Raw genomic sequence first — 22006 nt, 5'->3', positions numbered from 1 at the left:
GTGTCACCTCTCCTCTGCTTTGCCTTTAAAATTCAATCTGGCTCCCGCTAACCTTGTCAGAGGTGCCGATATCACCATCTCCTTCATGTCAATCACTGCATTTCATATTCTGTACCTTTCTTGCATGAAAGATAAAGAACAAAATCAGCTTCCTCCTAAAGCCACACCCGACCAGTGCAATGCTCATTTTTATTCCTGCTTTTACTTTTCCTCTATTTTGTACCACAAAATCAACACATTAATTTGCAGTTCATTTACAGATGAAAAGAAAGAAGTAAATATTGATACTCTCATATGATTAAATTACCACAAATCCTGAACTAAATCAAAGCATCTCCATTTTGACTGCATGAAGCATTGAACCAAGGCTTGCACATTACTGTGTCAGTATTACAATCCAAAATATAGCAGTACGAGTGCTTAATGACCTGTATAATGAGAATGTTTGTAACAATCATTTATATTGCTTATTTGTTTTAAATATTCAGTTTATTGAAATCAGATATTATTTTTCATTCACAGGGCAACTGTAATGCTAAATAAGGAAAAGCTGCTTGCGATGAGTAGGTCATATACAGACTATATGAAAACCTATCATTTCAGTCTTGCTGTTCATTTCAGGGACAAATGATCTAATTAACTGCAAAATAACTCACCGCCCACTTTATTAGGCGAGTGTATACCCTCCTAGTTCCTTTCAGTATTGCACTAATTCCTCAGAGATTTGGTCTGTATTCACATGACATCATCACACAGTTCGGCAGAGTTGTCGGCTGCGCATCCATGATGTGAATCTGCCGTTCCACCGCCATCCAAATGTGCTCTATTGGATTGCGATCTAGTGACTGTGTTGTGGCCATTTGAGTACAGAGAACTCACTGTCATGTTCAAGAAACCAGTTTGAGCTTGTTTGAGCTCATGGTGTGTTATCCTGCTGAATCGATCAGAAGATGAATAGACTGTAGTTATAAAGGGATTGACAGGTTTAGCAACATTACCCAGGAAGGGTTTGGTGAGTAAATGATCAGTTGATATTAAGGAATCCAAAATGTGCTGAGAAAATACCCCCCAGACCATCAACACCACTACCACCAGCCTGAACGACTGATACAAGGAAGCATGGATCAATGCGTTCATATTGTTTACGTCAAATTCTGGCATTACCATCTGAATGTCAGAGCAGAAGTCGAGACTCTTCAAACCAGGCAACGTGTTTCCAGCCTTCTCTTGTCCAGTTTTGGTGAGCCAGTGTGAACTGTAGCCTCAGTTTCATGTTCTTAGCTGACAGGAGTGACACCTGGCGTGCTCTTCTGCACGCTGGTTGTAACGCGTAGTTATTTGAGCTACTGTTCCTGCTGCATCTGCTGCATCCTTTGATGCTCTTTACCCCAAAGAACTGCCGCTCACTGGATATTTTCCTCTTTTTTGGACCTTGTACTATAATCTCTAGAGACAGTTCTGTGGGAAAATCCAGGTTTTTGAAATACTCAGAGCAGCCAATGCTCAAAGTCACTGAAATCACCTTCCTTTCCTATTCTGATACTCAGTTTGAACTTCTGCAGATCCTGTTATGGGCTGATTAGATATTTTAGCTACCAAACAGCTGAATCTAATTAAGTGGCCGGAGAAACAGAACAAAATAAACAGCAAGAAGATTTTAAAGATGTGATGTTTTCAACGTTTCTCATTGATTGCATACTTTGTCTCCAGTAACCAAAGTTATCTAACATAGTGACCTAGTGCTTGGTATTTGCTCTGATTATTTTCTATTGTTTTGTATAGGTTAAACAGCACTATAAGTGCCTCAGTTTTTTTTCTCCAAAAATAAGCACCAGAGTGACTGCATCAGTCATCAGTTTAACAAGAGAAAGAGTGTCAGCGGGAGCCATGATTTCTTTGTTTCCTATATAAATCACTGTTACAACTGTTTCTTCCAGGGTGTACTTCTTTTTTATGATACACGAGTGGCCCTTTGATTTAAAATCTCCAAAAAAAAAACAACCATCAAGAAAAAAATGATGTTTTTTTCTCATGTGTTTTTTTCACTCAGCCTGCAAAAGTGGAGGATGTGAATATTTGTGTTGCATGAGTGTAATAGTGCACTGTAGGCTGAAAAGAGACTGTCTTACACACAAGTTCTAGCCACATTTACATTATACATGTTCCTGTGTTTGCCATATTGTCTCCATATCTTATCTTATCTACTGTACTGATATCATACTGATAGCTTTCACCTTTTAATTGTATGTTTCATTAAGATTTTTTATGGAAAGGCAAATTCTGATGAATAAACACCTCAGTTATATTCCTGCCTTTTTTCTTCCTCACTGAAATTCACATTAACCCGGTTTTTAAATCCTGCCTTTTCCAGCTTTCAATCATGGAGTAATTCTGCTCCATGTATTTGTCTGCACTTGCAGTTTACATTTGGATTGTAATTTGTGCATTTCTGCCTGTAAACAATATTCTGGCAACATTTTTTATCATCCCTGGGGGACACTGGAGCTTCATATTGCAGGAATTAGGGCCAAAATCTTACAGAACAATATGTCAGTGCTTGTGTCCTGCTCATCCACATAATGTGCACCAGTTGAGTAGTCTGCTCTAAGACCTGGTGAAAGGCCAAAATGAACTGCAGGCAGGAGTGAGACGTTTGAGCTTGGGGGAACCAGCTGTCAAAACGAATGTGCTCAAACTCAAAATGCACACAGTGCAGAATAAGTTAGCAGCACCATAAAAAGGAAAAGGGGAAGCTGGGGTGCCGTGATTAGGTTCATCAAACTGGGTAAAATAATGAATCTCCTATTGTAAGTGTCCCATTTTTGTATTGATGACAAAACACTGTCCTTCACTCACCTTTGACGCAGCATCAAAGCACACAAAGCCCATGCCGAAGTCAATAGTGAGTCCCATAAGGTGGCTTTCCATAATACAGGCGTACGTTTTACACTGCATAACAAGAAAAGAAGATGTCAACCACAGGAGTTACATAAGGACACAAGAGCATCTTTGCTCTTCTGCTAAAAGTCATGTGGGCGTTATCAATCTCTGCACTAAAACAACTGAGAAGGAACCGCATGCAAGATTTAAACTGTCACAATTCCCGGTACATTTCCTGCCGTTCAGGCGCAGACCTGTATCCTCTCCACCTCCAGGAAAGTGGCCATCTGGAAAGCTTTCTCCCAGATCAGCAGCTCACACTCCAGCTCCACGCTGAAGAACATGTCCTCCCCACTCTCTGTCTGAACACTGAAGCAGTGCTTCCTCTTGTCCAGAAGGTCACTGTCCTAAAATAAGTACAGCAAGGCAGTCTCCTGAAGCGAATTACTAAAGCATTTTAGCAGACAATGTTTTCCTCTTATGGGTCTTTGCATAGCTTTACATAACCTAAATTGTACAGGCAGTCTAAGGTCAGCCTACTTTATATCTGATTGAATATGTGAATCTATATGAATTAGGTTTGCCATAATGAGTTTCTAGATAATGAACTCAAGATAAATTCCCACTATGAAATTCAAAGTGACCTCGAACCTGGAGAGAATGAACAATGAAATGTGAACCTTGAGTGTCTCTGTGGGACTGGAAAAGAACACATGCAAATTAATAAGTGAGTTATATAAGGGCATTCCTCAGATTCAGTTTGCTACTTAGTATTCTCAGTGTATCCGATCTGAGAGATGCTTCTGTAAATGTTCAGGGAAGCAGATTAAAAGAAGGACCGACATACCTTTAAAATCTTGCACATTATCTCGTACACAGTAAAGCTTTTCTCTGCTCTCGTCCAGTCCCATGTTGTCACCTGAAAATGTCACATCCAATTTTCAAATTTTATTTGAGGAATGTATTTGTTTTGGTAGAAATACTTTTAAATAATATTGCAATTATTTGCAACAAAAAAAAACAAAACAATGTCAGGACAACATAAAGATAAGTTTGTGTTTCATTCTTGAAATATAAAATCAAATAAAGAGCCGCTATATTTACTATAAACTCCAAAAACTGCAGTTCCTCTAATGACCACTTGAGGCTATCTCCAAAAGAGGGGCCAATCCCCATAGAAAGTTTACAACAGAAAGACACATGGATATTGACTTGGCCATTTTTCAGCCATCCTGTATTAGATTTGCTGATGTGATTGGGATCCCTGTCCTGTTACATGATCCAGTGTAACAGGACAAACTTTAGCTTCCAGAGTCAGACTGACATTCACGATGACTCAGTGACTGCAGGGTACCCAAATCATCACCCCTCCACCACCGTGCTTGACAGTCAGTATGAGGTGTTTGTGCTGATATGCTGTGATGTTGCACATTGTGGGTAACGTCTCCACTTTGGACATTGTCCCAGAAGTCTTGGAGTTTGTTCAAATGCAACTTTGCAAACCTAAAGCTGCCATGTTCTTTTAGAGAACAGAGGCTCTCTCCTTTCATACTTACTGAGTCTTTTTCTATTTGTATTATCATGAACATTTTTTGCAGTTTCTCTGAGCATTGCATGGTCTTATCATGTAGTAAATTTGCAGGGGCATCCACTCCTGGGAAGACTGGCATTGCTGATGATCAGTTCATTGTTTAGCAGCACCTGGCTCCTACCTATTCTATAGATTCCTACAGTGATACTAATAGGTAATATCATGCTGGCTCTAAAAAGTTTATATAGTCTGTTGTACTGAGCAAGAATTGTTTTTACTGTAATCTTTTACCCACTGATATAAAACAGTTGGTTAATGTTATGTAATTTAGAACAAATCCGAGGTTACACTGTAAGTAATAACACAACAGATAAACTCATTTATTAATCTTTTACACTTTAACGTTTACATTTTTGGTTTTGAAAAGTCTACAGAAAAGAAGCCACCAACCTATACTCTTTATAGTTTCATAGAAATGTTTGAAATCCAAAACCCTCAAGGCTTGCCGTGCCCATCCACAGATTTCTAAAACATGACTGTACAATAGCCATTTGTGTCCACAGTTATTGATGAATGGTTGTCGGACTCAGCTGTCTCCTTGCCACGTGAATGGAAATATTTGTCACAGGTAACTTCAACAATAAAGAATCTGGTCGTCACTGCTGAATAGGCAGGCTCCTACATCCCACCATCTATTCACATTAGCATTTTCCATTTATATCAGCACATTCACATTGAGAAGGCAATTTCAGTTATCTATCAATCTTTTCTCATCTCCCGGACCATCGACAGCTTATCCCTCTTGTCATAATCACCTAAGTGGCTGGCAGAATGTAAACAGATTTAATGATCGCCATCAATCAAGTGAAAGATCAATGCAGCACAAATGATTATGAGTGAGCTGCTTCCTTTTTGCCTAAGCATTTTCTCCCTAAATACATTAGCGTCAAATGAAAATCTCCCGATGGAGCTGAATGACATCCATTCAAATGCAGACGCTGGCAGGAAAACTTACAGGAGGTGCTGAAAACTTGAAGAGGGAGGAACCCCTCAAAGCGAGGAACTTTGGTGAATACATTCGGTCCTGAACGGAGTCCTGCTCCTTCTCGTCAACCCAGCCCATGTAGATAATCTATCAGAGGGTAAAGACAACAAAGGCATGTTATTTTATGCCACTCTGTAAAATCTAATGAATAGTTGTTGAAAAGCTCTAAAAACAGACTTTAGTCAGTTTAGTTTAGTGGTTATTCGGTGCTGCTATATTTGACCGAGTACAAATGGCTTGTACGGTAGTCATAAAAGCAGTGCACTGTAGTCTTTAAGAGAAATACTGATCTAATATTAAAGTTGAATAAACTTTATGGGTTTTATGATCCTTTAATAACAAAAGATTTAAATTAAAATCTATTTTCCATCGAGCTCAGATGTCTCAAACGTGTGGCTCCATGGCTACATACAGCTCTTTTTCCCATCTGCCTTTGGTTTCCTGTGGCTTTCACAAAAAATTAGATGAAAGGGAAAATAGCAGAGTTAATTGTTTAAAATTGTATTTCTCATCAAAGTAAAAAAAAAAAAACTATAAAAAAAACTTTTAAAAAACTTAAAAAAGTATGTCTATATTCAAGGGTGTGTCCAGAACCCCACCATGGGGTGGCACCAGCCCCCCTGGATTACTTGGTGTATCCTTCCCACCAAAGCACTAGATCAGAGTACTGTTAATCTTGTGATCTCCAACACCATTAGAATGGCGCATATTAGCTCTTTAACGAGTACTTTAACGAGGTTTGATTTCCACGTTATTCTGCTTTTATTTTGAAAGCTTTAATTACTTGTTGTTTCGTTGTTAAAATGTATCATAACAGATCAACAACAATATAAGTGATTAAAATCAGTCATCAACAGCAGCAATATGAAGATTTACATGTCAGTAATTCAATATTCAGTAAATATTACGTATATGGCCCAGAAAGCGGTCATTCCACCTAATGAAAACATTTACTTTAGCTACTTTAAATATATTTTGAATATGTGACCTGTGCACTATTAAGCTACGTAAGTAGGATTGTAGCTTTTCTTATTATTATTATTATCTAAATACAGTTTTCACTTTACAAAACAATTTCCCAACACAAAATTATATTTAAACCCTTGTGCAGTGCCACTTTTCACATAATAATACATTTTTAATATGTCACAGAGATGACGGGGGGGGGGGGGGGGGGGGGGGGGGGGGGGGCTGTTTCTACACTGACTCAGTTTAAATACTCGGATTTCCTGTGGGCCCCCCTGCTAACTGAAACAGCCCCTGCCTTTAAATTAATTTGTTTTGCTAACATAAATTTATTTGCTGGCTTAGTGCATCTGTCGCTGGGTTTTAGTCAAAATGCGATTAAAACTGGCTAACCCCACCTAACCCCCCTTTTACTATTTTAAAGCTATTATATGTTTTATGCTATATATTTTATTTTTGAGCATTATTGATTATTATTGAGTCGTTTATACAAACACGTGCAGGACTCATTGAAGGAGTACACCCTGAACCTAGAGTTGCCAACGTCTCACAAAGCTAACTCTATAATTTCTTAAAAGCAAATAGAACATGTTATTATTCTAATAAAAATCCAAAGATAAAGTACCAAATTATCAATTATTATAAATAACCCAGTTCAGAATTTCCAAATTGGCCAAGATCAGTGAACAAACTGGTGACTGGTTTTCAGGGTCCCTGCATTTTGGACCCTGAGCTCTTTCTGAGTTCATGATTTGTTTTGGTTTTAAGAGATGATTTATCAGGTCTCTCCACTCTGCCTTCTTCCCTCATGTGTGTATTTAAGTCCTCAGTTCTTTGTCACGTCGTCCTCTTGAGCTGCATGTTCCCTTTTACCTGTTTTCTCTTAGATTCTGAGTCTCCTGCATTTTTGACTCCAGCTATCTTAGTTTTTGCATTTTAGTTTTCCTGTGAGTTTTCCAGCAGTAAAGCTGTTTTGAGTTTAGTTCTGCTTCTAAATCCTGCAATTGGGTCCACACTCTGCCTGGTGCTGACGCTGGCTTGTTGTTTTACACTGTGGTTTTTTTTTGGAAAGATTAAACACATAAGCTACAAGGTATTAATCATTAAGCTTTAGGGATGTTGTAGGATTTTGTTATTTTTGGAAAGACTATCCTTTCCCCAATTTCCTGTCTCAATGCTGAGGGTGGTAGCTTCACGTTTAGCACAGAGAGTGAAATCAGAGTCTCAGAAAGGACAGCGAATAAGTGAATTTACTAAAATTACAAACTTTTCTTTTAGGATTGGAAATCAGTAGTCTTTCTTTTTTTTCCAACAGATTGAAAAACCTGATAAATTAAGGTCACAAAGTAAACATAAAAACACAAGAAAGCAACAGTTTATTAGATTTGCCCACAAAAGGTTTACAATGCCTATAGGTGTTTAATACTGCAGTATGACAGGTTTAGTTACCTATTAAGCTTTTAAAAACAGCATTTAATAAATAGTTTATAGCATTTTGTCCCATTGCTTTAAGCAGACACAAGACTTTTTTAGGGGTTATATTTAATAAGGGGCCATCATTGAGCTTTTGTAGTGACCTACTGCAGGTGTTAGTTGTCGTGGCCCCTGTTGTTAACCTAATTTGCCTTGTAGGACAATAAACTATTGAATTGAACTGAGCTGAAATATATATTTGACCATAGCTTCATATCACCTGTAAAGCTATAGTGACTAGTATTTGATTGTATTAGTGCATTTTTTCTTCTCTGATGAATTAGTTTAAAGTTTATTAATGTGAGTCAAAAAATTAACCCGAAAGTTTCATTTCTCACACTTTACGGATCTGTTTATGTGTCCAATTACACAAGTACACCTTTTCAGTCCTTTATATTGTAGTCTGACCAAAACAATTACATGTGATGTGTATGGGTGAGGAAAGTTACAGAGAAAACTGACACTGATTCATGATGACACACGGCCATCAGCCACGAGATTAAAACCACCTACCACCTGCTACGGTGCAGCGTTCTGCTCGGAAAGTTTGGTGCCTGACATTCATGTGATGTTACTTTGTCTGTTTTAATGTTGTGGCTGATGTGTGTACTTCATTCTTTTGCGTACCCCAGCAAACGCTTTGTAATTTAGCACTCGCAGCAAGGACAAGCAGCTAGACAGACGGGGAAATGAAGAAAAAGAAAGCAAAGCCTCAATCGGCAGTGCTGCAAGACATCAGTTCAGATATTAAAGATATCATAGCATCACTCTTCAGGAAGCCACAGGTTGACTGTGCCAAGAGAAAATTATTTGTTTGCTTTTCTTTTTGCAGGTTTTTGTTTGTTTATTTGGGGTTTTTTAAAGAATTTGCAAGCAAGTGAAAGATTTGGGACAGGCACGTCTCACGCTGTTTCATTTCTTGAATGAATTGTCAAGTGGATTCATGTCTCTTTGTGGGTCAGAAAACCAGATTGAAAAAGTAACAAAGAAGAGCCTCGCTGTGGTTTTTTTAAATGAAAGATGACGCTCTGCGAGTTAACTGGCTGAAAGCGCTTAAACAGTTTTCTGATCATGTCTCAGTGGACGGACCAAAATTATGCAAACGCTCCTCTTGTGCTGCAATAGATGGCTTCTTTTTAATTTATTTATTTTTCTTGACTGGTTATATTCACTTCTGATTGTCAGGATAAGGATGAAATGAATGCCCGACAACGCAAAATGAAGATCTTAAGACGCAACCGCTGCAGGAGGAAAAACATCTTACCTGCTGGTTAACTGGAAAATTCCGGTTAATCTTCTTCACCTGTGAAATTTTGTGAGAATGTCAGTAACTCATTAAAATATCTCCTGCTAACAATCAGACACAGCTGACAAGGTCGACATATTTGCAGGAGCCCACGAGGCCCGCCAATCAGTGACAAAGCTTCCAAGAATAAATAAACATGAATTACAGTTTCCGTGCTAACATACTAACCACGGCACTGAAGGAAAACGGTTTGAGATACTTCATTTAGTCAAAGCATGCAAATTTCAAAATGAGATAGAGTCATTTCCACAAGGACCCGAGGCTGTTCCTAAAAGAAATCCTTTTTTTAAAATCCATTCTCTCTGTGGTAATAAAAGCGGGGGGACTACAGAGTGAGCAGTCAGCCTTTAAATTAAAACATTCTCCTCAGATCACAGGTATCGCTTGCACCTAATCCACACTTTACTATCAAAATAACTCTTCCTTAGGAGCTGAACACCAAATTAAGCTGTCCGGTCCTCATGCCGTCCTCCTATAGAAGGAGGAAAATGTCGCAGCAGCTTACTGTGAGATGTAGCTGAAGTTTGGGTCCAGAGAGAAAACACGATTTTTGGTTTTTTTTTTCCAGAAGATGAACTGTCAGGATGTGAGCCGGGTTTGAATATATGTGAGCGGTGACGGTGGGTTTGTTCAGATGGCAGGTCTATCCTGTTCTAACACAAATTAGGAAATTCTGAAGGGTCCGGTTTTTCAAGTTTTGCAGGAGCTTGTGCACATTTCACCGTATCTAAAAATACAAACAGGAGAAGTTTGACTGAAGTTTGTGGGCGCCCTGGAGGTGGCGTTTTCACACCTATAGTTTGTTCATTCTGCTTCCAATGAGTTGATGAGCTTGTGAACTTGCAGATTTTCCTCATTGTTTGGTTTCTTTTTGCACAAAGAAAACTCCAAGTGAGCTCCAAGTGAACCAACATGCGTCACGAATAACCAGTCTGCTTACAGTCCGGATGTGTCTGAGGCAGGAGCCATAAAAGTAAACACAGGAAGAAGGAACCATATTCTGGATTAGTGGAAAACATGGATAATTTACTCCTAATGAGTTTTTATTTATCTGTGTGATTTTTCAGGCACCTGAGGCAAAACAAACAAACTGCTCTGGAGTTTGCACTCTGAGAACTGAGAACACCTTCAAACGGACTCAGTACAGTTTTTCTGGTCTTTACCTGAGTATGATTACTGTGCCCACATCTGTACAAATGAACCACACCAAGGGGGAAAACAAAGCAATGTTTAAAGAGGCTAAAAACACCCTACGTCACAACAGGAGCTGGCAGTGGTGAAAGGAGTACTTGGACCCTTTCTTTGAGGGCATTTTCACACCTGCAATTTAAATCAGCTGATCAGTTTGTAAAGTTGCAGGTTTTTCTTGTGGGTTGGTTTCTTTTCACACAGAGAAAACTCTCAAAAGTGAATCAAAATGTGTCACTACACACCACATGAGAACGCTCAAGTCCTGTTATTGGGCAGATCTGTCTCAGGCGGGAGCAGCAAAAGTAAGTACAGGAAGAAGGTGCTGTGTTCTGGACTAGCAGATATCAAATGAGCCCTTGGTTCATTTTACACAGCTATGATACTTTTCCATATCTGGAAAGAATACCTGGCAACAGGATAGCGTACACCTGGTAGTTGGGTTGGATCAGGCTTTGATCACATTCTCACCTGAAATAAACCACTTTGAGACTTTGTTTTCTGCCGCCTCAAGTGCCATGATGGGGGCCCTCAGCCCATATATGGGAGAGGCTTTCCTCCACAGCTAGACGTTTTCTCTAGCTCTACACAGGGTCATTTCTTAGAGACCCCAGCCTTGGAATCACAGTTTTTTGTTTGTTTTTTTTCTCTGTATTTGATGTTTATGTTTGATATGTTTGTCTGTTTAGGGAGTAGATCTGATAAGTTTAATTTTACTTGCTTTATGGACATACGCTGATTACATATGGCTAGTGATAAAGTAAAATTGATATCTTTCAATGTTAATGGGCTGTTAAATCCAATTAAACGTACTAAAATCCTAACTAAAGTGAAAGCAGAACAAGCCCATATAGTCTACTTACAGGAGACCCACATGACAGATAAGGAGCACGTAAAATTAAAGAGAATGGGTTTTACTAATCTGTTTTTTTCTTCATACAAATCAGGACATAGGAGAGGAGTTGCAATCCTTATTTCAAGCAAATTAAACTTTGAAAAAGTATCTGAAATGGGTGATAAAGAGGGCAGATTTATTCTAGTAAAAGGGAAAATAGATGGGAATTTGATCACCCTCTTAAATGTTTATGCCCCACCAAAGAGTGATATTAGCTTCTTCCAAAGGATTATTAATATTATGGTAACAGAAACAGAAGGCCTTTTGATCTGTGGAGGGGATTTAAATATACACCTGCAGCCAAAATTAGACTCGTCTAGCAAGAAAACATACGATATGAAATCTCCATATATCAAAGTGAATGCACTTTTTGAGGAGGTAGGATTAATGGACATATGGCGAGACCTTTTTCCTAATAGAAAGGACTATACTTACTACTCTGCCCCACACTCTCTTTATACAAGGATAGATTATTTTATAACATTTGGTAAAGATAAGGATAAAATATATACTTGTGGAATTGGAACGATAGATATAAGTGACCATGCACCAATATATTTATCCATTGATTTTAACTTACGGTTAAAAAATAATACATGGAAATTGAACTCAAGTCTATTGAATGATTCACCTTTCAAGGCACAAATTAAATCAGAAATTAGTCTCTTTTTAGAGTTCAATGATACCGGAGAAGTACCACCTCCCATACTATGGGATACTCTGAAGGCGGTACTAAGAGGGAAAATTATAGCAATAGCTTCATTTAGGAAAAAAGATAAGAATAGAAAATTAGAAGAGTTGAGTAAGAAACTAAAGGAATTAGAAAGAAGACATAAAAGGGACTTAACACAGGATATATTAAGGGACATCAAAAACATTAGGAACGAAATTAACAATATAGCCACACAAGAAATCAAGAAAGATTTAATGTTTTTGAAACAGAGACAATATGAAAGTGGCATTAAATCTACCAAAATATTGGCGTGGAAATTGAAAAAAAAGATAGCGGAAAATACAATTTATAAAATTAGGGACCCAAGTACAAAAGTGATAAAAAATAAATTAAATGAAATACAGGAAGCCTTTGAAAGATTTTATAAAACCCTATACTCTGAAGCCCCGGGCGGGACTGAAGCTCAGATGGATAGCTTTCTGAACTCTCTAGACTTACCCACTCTAGATGAAGAACAAAATCAAGCAATGACAATGAATATAACTGAGGAAGAATTAAAAGCTGCAATTAATAGGCTTAAATTAAGTAAATCACCAGGACCAGATGGTTACACGGCAGAGTGGTATAAAGAATTTAAAAAGGAACTGATACCTGTCTTACTGCCTACATTGAATTGGGTTTTGAAAAAGGCACAAATGCCCCCCAGTTGGAAGGAGGCAATTATTTCAGTTATACCAAAAGAAGGCAAAGATAAAATGGAATGTGGATCTTTCAGGCCAATCTCTGTTCTTAACGTGGACTATAAACTTTTCACATCTATCATGGCCAAACGGCTAGAAGAGTTCCTACCAACACTGATATGTAATGATCAAACAGGTTTCATACATCAACGCCAAACACAGGACAATATACGAAAGACACTACACATTATGGACCATATACAAAAACACAAAATCAAAGCAATTGTGATGAGTGTAGACGCTGAAAAAGCCTTTGACTCTGTCAATTGGAAGTTCCTCTACAGGGTACTATATAAATTTGGCTTTCATGATATGATTATTAAAACGATACAAGCATTATATGATAATCCTACAGCCAGGATCAAAATTAATGGATGCCTATCCAACAGTTTTACCCTAAAAAGGGGCACTAGACAGGGCTGTGCATGGTCACCGTTACTTTTTGCACTATACTTGGAACCACTAGCTCAATCCATCAGGCAAAATAAGGACATTAAGGGAATTTTTATCAAAGGGACACAATATAAATTGGCTTGCTACGCGGATGACATTTTGATTTACCTTGGACACCCAACATATTCTTTACCCAAGCTGATGCAGTCATTTGAACAATACGGCCAATTATCAGGCTATAAAATTAATATAGGTAAAACCCAGCTACTCTCATATAACTACAGCCCACCAGAAGAAATAAAATGTAGCTACTCTCTGGTATGGCAAACGGAGTGTTTTAAATATTTAGGCATAAATTTACCGAAAGACCTTACAAAACTATTCGAACAGAACTACCTACCCTTATACAAAAAAATAAAGGAAGATATAGTAAGATGGAATTTAATTCCTTTCTTTAGTTTTAATTCAAGAATTGATTCTATTAAAATGAATGTATTGCCAAGATTTTTGTATCTATTTCAAACCCTACCAATAGAGATTAACCAAAGTCAATTTAATGAGTGGGATAAAATGTTATCTAGATATATATGGCAAGGTAAAAGACCAAGGGTTCGCCTTAAAACACTACAGCTGGCTAAGCAAAAGGGAGGATGGGGCCTCCCTGACCTCAGATATTATTATTTTGCAGCGCAGATGAGAGCAATAATATGCTGGTGTAACCAATCATACACTGCCCAATGGAAAACCATTGAGGAACAAATGCTGTCTATACCTATTCAGGCAACTCTAGCTGACAATAACTTACAAACCTATATAAAAAATACTGATAACATGTGGGTGAAAAGGACCCTTAAAACATGGAGAACTATTATAAAGGAATATAAACTCGAGACCAATATTACAGTTCTTAAATGGTGTGCTTACGACTCAGAGTTCAAACCTAATGAACTGGATTCTAGATTCAAGGACTGGACAGGTAAGGGCATAACCGCCCTGTGCAGTATAATGAAGGATGGAAAATTGTTCAGCTTTGACATGCTTAGAAAAACATTTTCATTAGAAAAAGAAGACTTCTATCGATATCTGCAGTTAAGGCACTATGCCGACACGAAGATGAGAAACGTAACAATGATAAACACACGCTTGATGGAACTGTTTATAAAAAGCTATAACTCAGAAACTATTGATAGAATTGTATCATGTCTCTATAAGGGTCTAATGGATTTGAAACCACATTCGACTTCATATATTAGAACAAAATGGGAGAAGGAAGGAGGGATAAAAATATTAGAGGAAGAATGGACGGCAATATGGAGATATCAGTGGATGTGTACCAGCTCACAAAAGTGGAGGGAATTTGGCTGGAAGTGCCTAATTAGATACTTTATAACACCTTCTCAGAAGTCTCATTATGATGATAACCCCCCTGCTTGTTGGAGGAACTGTGGAAATCAAAGTGCAAATCATTACCATATTTTCTGGGACTGCTCAATCTTGAGGGATTATTGGAGAGAAATACATAATGCCTTACAGGATATCTTTAAACATGAAATATCTCTCGAGAGTAAGACTATGTTCTTTGGATATATACCTCAGGAATGGCCTAAATATGATAAACATTTAATAAATATTTTATTGGTGGCCTGTAAAAAGAATATCACCAGAAAATGGTTATCCCCAGAGAGCCCAAACATAAGTACATGGATGGAAATCACAATGGAAATTTATAACATGGAAAAGATAACAGCTTCTGTTAACCACAAGCTGGAGAAATTTACATCATATTGGGAAAACTGGGTTAAATATATCACGCCTCATAGGCCAGATTTTACTATTACAAACCAATAATTATGATGTATGTATATATATTTATAGGATCACCCCATACCAACACATCCGTGTTTTTTTTTGTTTTTTTTGTTTTTTGTTTCTTTTTTTTCTTTTTTTCTTTTTTCTCTTTTCTTAGGTTTGTTAGTTTTGTTTTTTGTTTTTTGATTTTCGGATTATGTGATGGTTTCAATTACTTCTATCGTTGTAAGTATTCTTCCCTTATGACTTGGATGTAAATTAAAATACTATTTCAGTATTTAAGGCAGATAACCTAAGTATGAAGAATGCTTACATGATGTACATACTGTGAATGCCTGCTTTTGAAACCTTAATAAAAATATGAATTAAAAAAAAAAAAAGAAATAAACCACTTTGGAGTTTGTTTGTAACTGCACAAAGACAACCCTCCTCCAAAGGGTCTTTTGGTGGTTGCTTGGTCCACAAATGAGTGCAAGTGCTGCACAAATGAACTGCACCAAAGGCTAACGAGCCCAGTAGCAAAAACACCCTATATTCATATAGTTATATAGTATAACTGCACAAATTTAGCCAGTAAGTGTAAAAATAAAAGTTATGATGAATTTACTGGATTACACATTACACAGGATTGCACTTCATAGTAGAAGAAGAATAGTATCCACTGACTCTCCAACAGGTGATATATGCCAGTATATGATAAATATCAGGGGTTTTTAATAAATCTATATAATAAGCATCACTGTTCAGCAGAAGTGAAAAAAACACCTTTTTTTCTTCCTTGTTGATATCTTCTAATTTACTTATTTGAAATCTTAAAGTTAACAGCTGCAGTTAAAACCTTTAAATGAATAAATATTGTTTAGTTCAAATGAAAATCATCAGAGAAAATATAAATAACTTTATATTTAAACACAGTACTTGTATAAATATACTTCGGTGCTTCCCACCACTGGGAGCTTGTGCTTTATTCGGTTGTTTCTAGAAACTAAATAACAGAGCAATTCAGTCTTCGGCTGTTATAAAAACAACTAAATTGCCTTCCAATTTAAGAAAATTGGCCTCAAAATTCATGACAGCACACTGTAAACCAAACAACTGCATAATGAAAGGTGAACAGCTCGCTGACAGAGGTGGACAGACACTTAACAGTGGAGCTGCTCAATGCCACTGAGCTACAGCTTTGAAAATTGCCTCGGAATCGAATCAGCTCCTCTGAGCCCAAGTCTCGGCAGAAAATACTGGAACGAGCTGGAAAACCTGAAGCACAGCTGTGCTAAAGAAACCACAAGGTCAAGGCACAAAGACATAACCTGGTGTGGGGAGCAGTAAACAAGAAAGAAATGAGTCATGACGAATGAGTCACGATTCAAGCTCATTCTTACTTCTGATTTGATTCACAATTACATTTGGAAGGGAGGCGGCAGGACAAGTTCAGCCTACGATATCTGTTGCTTCGCTGTGCAGCTGACTAGTGGGAGTTGTTAGAAGCAATGGAGTAAAAAAAAACTTCCCTTCCTAATGTTTCCACACTCCTTCAAATGATGCCTTAAAGTGCGCTGCTAAATAAATTAAAGAGTGGTTTCATGAACACTGGGATGGCCTCTCCAGTCACCAGACCTGAACATCACGGAGTCTTTATGGGGATTTGTGCAGTGCTGAGTGGATTTCCTCCTCCATCATCGCCCAGAGAACTGGAGGCACTTTTTTCGTGACGAATGCTTCAGTGTTTGAGTACAAACAGATCAGCTGAAATGTAAGCGAGCGAAGGATGACCCCCGGCCCCCATCAGAGCCTTAATTTTAATATATCTCTGTCTCGTTTCCATGATTTTCTCCGGTTCTTAAGTCACTCTAACATTTACTTTGAGCTCACGATGCAAAGCCACAAATAAGTTTGGCGGTTTTATGGTGTTTTTAAAATCTTTGTAGGACAATTTGTGGCTGATGTGCAGCACAATCAAGCAATCAATAAATCCTTTATTTGTCTCTGGAGCGTAATCAGTTTTATAGTGGTGGAATAACAACAGGATGAAACCACAAAGCACATTAGCATGTAATATAAATACAATTATTATGCAAATTCTAAAATATGCCAGACCCTGACTGGTTAAAGTGTATCTGGACTCACAATGTAGCTGGAAAACGCAAATTAAATAGTTATGTAATACTCTCTAATACTTACAGTATGTGTGGTTAGCTACACTGTGCAGACATGTTGGTCTGGTGATTTGCTCCAGACTAAAATATCTCAACATCTGCATCTGGATTTAGATTTTGGACAGATTTGTGATTCCCAAACATGCATGGAAGGAGTCGACATGATGTCACCCAAAGCTTTATGTTCAACAGTTTCAAAGCACTAGCAGGAGGAGCCTTGATTTCTCCCGTAAGACAATTTTTTTGATTTGGATCATTTTTAAATATATTTTCAATGTAGTAATTCAACAGCATAGTGGTTTACACATGTGCCAACCATGGTTTGATGCTGTGAGGAGACACAAATTCCTTTGGGGTTGCGTCAGGAAGGGCATCAAATAGTCCTTTCACCATCACACTGCTTACTCAAAGGGGGCTGTTTATTGTTGGAGGGTCTTAACCTTACAACATAAAGCATCTTGAGACAACTGTTGTTATAAATTTGAAGCCATAATAATTAAAATTGTACTGAATTCAATTGAAAATATGCAGAGCTACCCACTGCAGTGACTCCTTCTGAATAGGGGACTAGAAGAAAGTGTTCTTGGGTTCAGTGAGTAGTGGGCTACTTTTCTTGTAGCCCTACTGCAACCTTCTCCTTTTTGTAATCAGATGAGTCGCCTCCTGCTGGCCATTAGAAAGAATGCAGCTTCCACTAGCTTTACCGTTCAGACCTCGAGGCTATATCTTTCAGTTAGTATAACAGATTTGTAAATCCCAAGAAAACAGAGTGCAATTTTAAGACAGGGAACCTCTGACATTTTTTCAAAGCCCATCTTCATCTTCTGACATTTGTGTTAACAACTGGACAGCTTGCACTCTCGGCCTTTTAGTCATCATCCTCTCATCATGAACTGTAATCACATTGATGATCGCATAGTTTTAAATGTGGAGTTTTAATTTATTTGTGTGCAATATTTCACTGCATTTTCCTCAATCTGCTCACTCCTACAACAGTGAAAGGTTGTAAATGATGCAGTGTAAACAACAACAATGCAGTTTGTGACCATGGTGAGTGGTGAATGGATGTGTATTTGTGTAACACTTTCTAGTCTTGCTGACCACTTAAAGCATTTTTACACTGCGAGCCACATTTAGCCATCCACACATCATACAGTGCTTTTTTCCAAGCACTTAAGCTATCACAGCAGCTCACACACTGGCGGAAATATCCAGGGCAATCTGGGGCTTAGTATCTCGCTCAAGGACACAAGGCCACCACCAGCAGTACCGCTGAAGTCGGTGATGCTTCATGAACAAATCAGTGCAGAAAAAAAACCCCCATCTCACATGGAATATTACACTGCATCTGGACATTCTCTGCATTCACATTCACATGCAATTCACATGCTGATGTGAATTACTCAGTCACATCAGCATGTGACCAAAAGACAAGTGACAAGCTGCAAAATGAACCGTAAGATCACTTTCTGATGAGTGAAGTCAAAATAAACATTTTTTTAAAATGTCATGCAATAAGACACATTTTATTTCAGCAAATCCATCTGTATGTTACCAGCTCACTCACATCCTTCACTAAGTACTCAGGCCAGAACAGGAATACATTCTCAACTGTTAAAACTGCTGGCAGTGAGTCATCAGTGTTATGTTTAGTATGTCCCTCACTTCGTCCACTCTAATTAATCAGGGCTCCATTATCCCCCCAAGACACTCTCTCTCTCTCTCTCACACACACACACACACACACACACACACACACACACACACACACACACACACACACACACACACACACACACACACGATAATTACAAATCCCTGATTTTTACTGCTGCTCAGTCGGTCCTGTGTTTTTATCTATCTAGTAATTCCCAAAAAATACCAGAAGTTTCTACATGGAAATGAATGAAAATAAACCAAAATACAAAATGTTAAATGTATCAATTTTTCATATATGAGCAATGATGTGCAGCAATGGAGCTTGTTAAGCAGTATTGGTATTTCAGACCCCTGCCGAGCATGACCACTCATCTGAAAACACATAAACAGGTTTTCCACAAAGCTGAAGTAGAGCTTGGAAAATTGTATTCACAATAAGAGAAAGAATACAACGCAGTCATTTCTTTGTTTCTTTCTGCCTTGTGGTTTCATTTTAATGCAATATTTTTGGATGAATTATAGATAATATGAGTGCATACTGGCAGCTGGAAGGAATAAGTGTAGTACAGCGAGGCTGCTGTTATTGTGACTTCGAGCACTCAGGAATAAAATTTAACTTTATTCGTAGTGAGAAGGCCCACTAGTACGTGTCTACGGCCCTTAATGTTGTGACATTCAGAAAGGAACTGTTAGATAATCCACAAACTGCAAGCGTGTTGCATGAACACCCAAACCAATTTCCTGCTGGTTTACATGTGGGACCACGAGAGCTAACAACTGTTATTGCTTCTTACTCACATTGTGCTTGGTGAGGCTGGAAATGTTGCTTGCAATTGCCTGAAGCCAGTCCAAGCATTCTTCTGCTGTGGGAAACTGTATAACTCCACTGCAAACACCATCCACTGCTATGACCTGGAAAGCATTTTTCCTGAAAGAGTAAAAGAAACACAAGCCAAAGATCAGGGGAGGATTTCAAATATTTTACACATTCATATTTAGTTTCTGTTTTTATTTTAAAAGGGGATTAGAGACAGTTCATTGCATCCCAGCATTGGAAACTCTTCCTCTGGGATTCCTGTGATAACAAACTAAGCAAAACTGACTGTGGTGAAAAATGCTGCTGTTTAATAACTTGAAAAACTGAGCGTCCAATTTTCCAAGATTAATTAATTTAGCAACGTAAGCTAAGTGCAAGCTCACTAATTAGTTACTTTGCTTGTTTAGGCGATCCACATGCATAATATGAAAACAGATTTGGGGGAATTTATATTTCTTTCTCTCTTTTAATTTTTTTGAATACTGCACTACTTTTGGAACAGGCTGGTCAGGTGATGAAAAACCTCAAAATATTAAATGTTCACTTCTTTTTTTAATATAATCCAAAAGCTGTGCCTGCAATATGAAAAATAAATGCAAAAACATATTCAGCAATATGCAGTTATTGAGATAAAACCAGAACAGTTACATACAGTGGGGCAAAAAAGTATTTAGTCAGCCACTGATTGTGCAAGTTCCCCCACCTAAAATGATGACAGAGGTCAGTAATTTGCACCAGAGGTACACTTCAACTGTGAGAGACAGAATGTGAAAAAAAAAATCCATGAATTCACATGGTAGGATTTGTAAAGAATTTATTCGTAAATCAGGGTGGAAAATAAGTATTTGGTCAATAACAAAAATACAACTCAATACTTTGTAACATAACCTTTGTTGGCAATAACAGAGGTCAAACGTTTACTATAGGTCTTTACCAGGTTTGCACACACAGTAGCTGGTATTTTGGCCCATTCCTCCATGCAGATCTTCTCGAGAGCAGTGATGTTTTGGGGCTGTCGCCGAGCAACACGGACTTTCAACTCCCGCCACAGATTTTCTATGGGGTTGAGGTCTGGAGACTGGCTAGGCCACTCCAGGACTTTCAAATGCTTCTTATGGAGCCACTCCTTTGTTGCCCGGGCGGTGTGTTTTGGATCATTGTCATGTTGGAAGACCCAGCCTCGTTTCATCTTCAAAGTTCTCACTGATGGAAGGAGGTTTTGGCTCAAAATCTCACGATACATGGCCCCATTCATTCTGTCCTTAACACGGATCACTCGTCCTGTCCCCGTGGCAGAAAAACAGCCCCATAGCATGATGTTTCCACCCCCATGCTTCACAGTAGGTATGGTGTTCTTGGGATGCAACTCAGTATTCTTCTTCCTCCAAACACGACGAGTTGAGTTTATACCAAAAAGTTCTACTTTGGTTTCATCTGACCACATGACATTCTCCCAATCCTCTGCTGTATCATCCATGTGCTCTCTGGCAAACTTCAGACGGGCCTGGACATGCACTGGCTTCAGCAGCGGAACACGTCTGGCACTGCGGGATTTGATTCCCTGCCGTTGTAGTGTGTTACTGATGGTGACCTTTGTTACTTTGGTCCCAGCTCTCTGCAGGTCATTCACCAGGTCCCCCCGTGTGGTTCTGGGATCTTTGCTCACCGTTCTCATGATCATTTTGACCCCACGGGATGAGATCTTGCGTGGAGTCCCAGATCGAGGGAGATTATCAGTGGTCTTGTATGTCTTCCATTTTCTGATGATTGCTCCCACAGTTGATTTTTTCACACCAAGCTGCTTGCCTATTGTAGATTCACTCTTCCCAGTCTGGTGCAGGTCTACAATACTTTTCCTGGTGTCCTTCGAAAGCTCTTTGGTCTTGGCCATGGCGGAGTTTGGAGTCTGACTGTTTGAGGCTGTGGACAGGTGTCTTTTATACAGATGATGAGTTCAAACAGGTGCCATTCATACAGGTAACGAGTGGGGGACAGAAAAGCTTCTTACAGAAGATGTTACAGGTCTGTGAGAGCCAGAGATTTTCCTTGTTTGAGGTGACCAAATACTTATTTGCCACCCTGATTTACGAATAAATTCTTTACAAATCCTACCATGTGAATTCATGGATTTTTTTTTTCACATTCTGTCTCTCACAGTTGAAGTGTACCTCTGGTGCAAATCACTGACCTCTGTCATCATTTTAAGTGTGGGAACTTGCACAATCGGTGGCTGACTAAATACTTTTTTGCCCCACTGTATGTGATCTGCCCAGATTCCAGGTTTAAATGCATTTATTGGCAGCTGCATGGCGTCATATGCCATGTTCTGTTTCTGGTTTGTGTTCACACAGTTAGTTTTTTTTAAAGGGAACCTGCAGGAGTAAATATAAAGAGATGCAGACAGTGAAGCTGCTCATACTTATGAAATGCCATCTAATGGTAGAGAATTGTTAGTCTCTGTGTGTTATACAAATC

At 38.5% G+C, this 22006-nt stretch overlaps 1 protein-coding gene across 1 annotated transcript in view; it reads right to left on the bottom strand.

The window, feature by feature from the left end:
- The window catches only part of sntg1 (syntrophin, gamma 1), a 45887-nt gene that overhangs the window by 2470 nt on the left and 21411 nt on the right, over positions 1-22006 (bottom strand). The window contains exons 12-17 of the mRNA XM_080861311.1: positions 19513-19642; positions 9160-9198; positions 5427-5543; positions 3728-3799; positions 3135-3287; positions 2857-2949 (exon numbers count right to left, since the gene is read on the bottom strand). Of these exons, the coding sequence (XP_080717437.1) occupies positions 2857-2949; positions 3135-3287; positions 3728-3799; positions 5427-5543; positions 9160-9198; positions 19513-19642 (604 nt within the window). The remainder of the gene's footprint in view (positions 1-2856; positions 2950-3134; positions 3288-3727; positions 3800-5426; positions 5544-9159; positions 9199-19512; positions 19643-22006) is intronic.

This window comes from Rhamphochromis sp. 'chilingali', assembly GCF_963969265.1.
Source record: "Rhamphochromis sp. 'chilingali' genome assembly, chromosome: 16".
NCBI classification, from domain to species: domain Eukaryota; kingdom Metazoa; phylum Chordata; class Actinopteri; order Cichliformes; family Cichlidae; genus Rhamphochromis; species Rhamphochromis sp. 'chilingali'.
The sequence above is the reverse complement of the archived record's forward strand: the minus strand, read 5'-3'. Positions and strand labels throughout refer to the sequence as shown.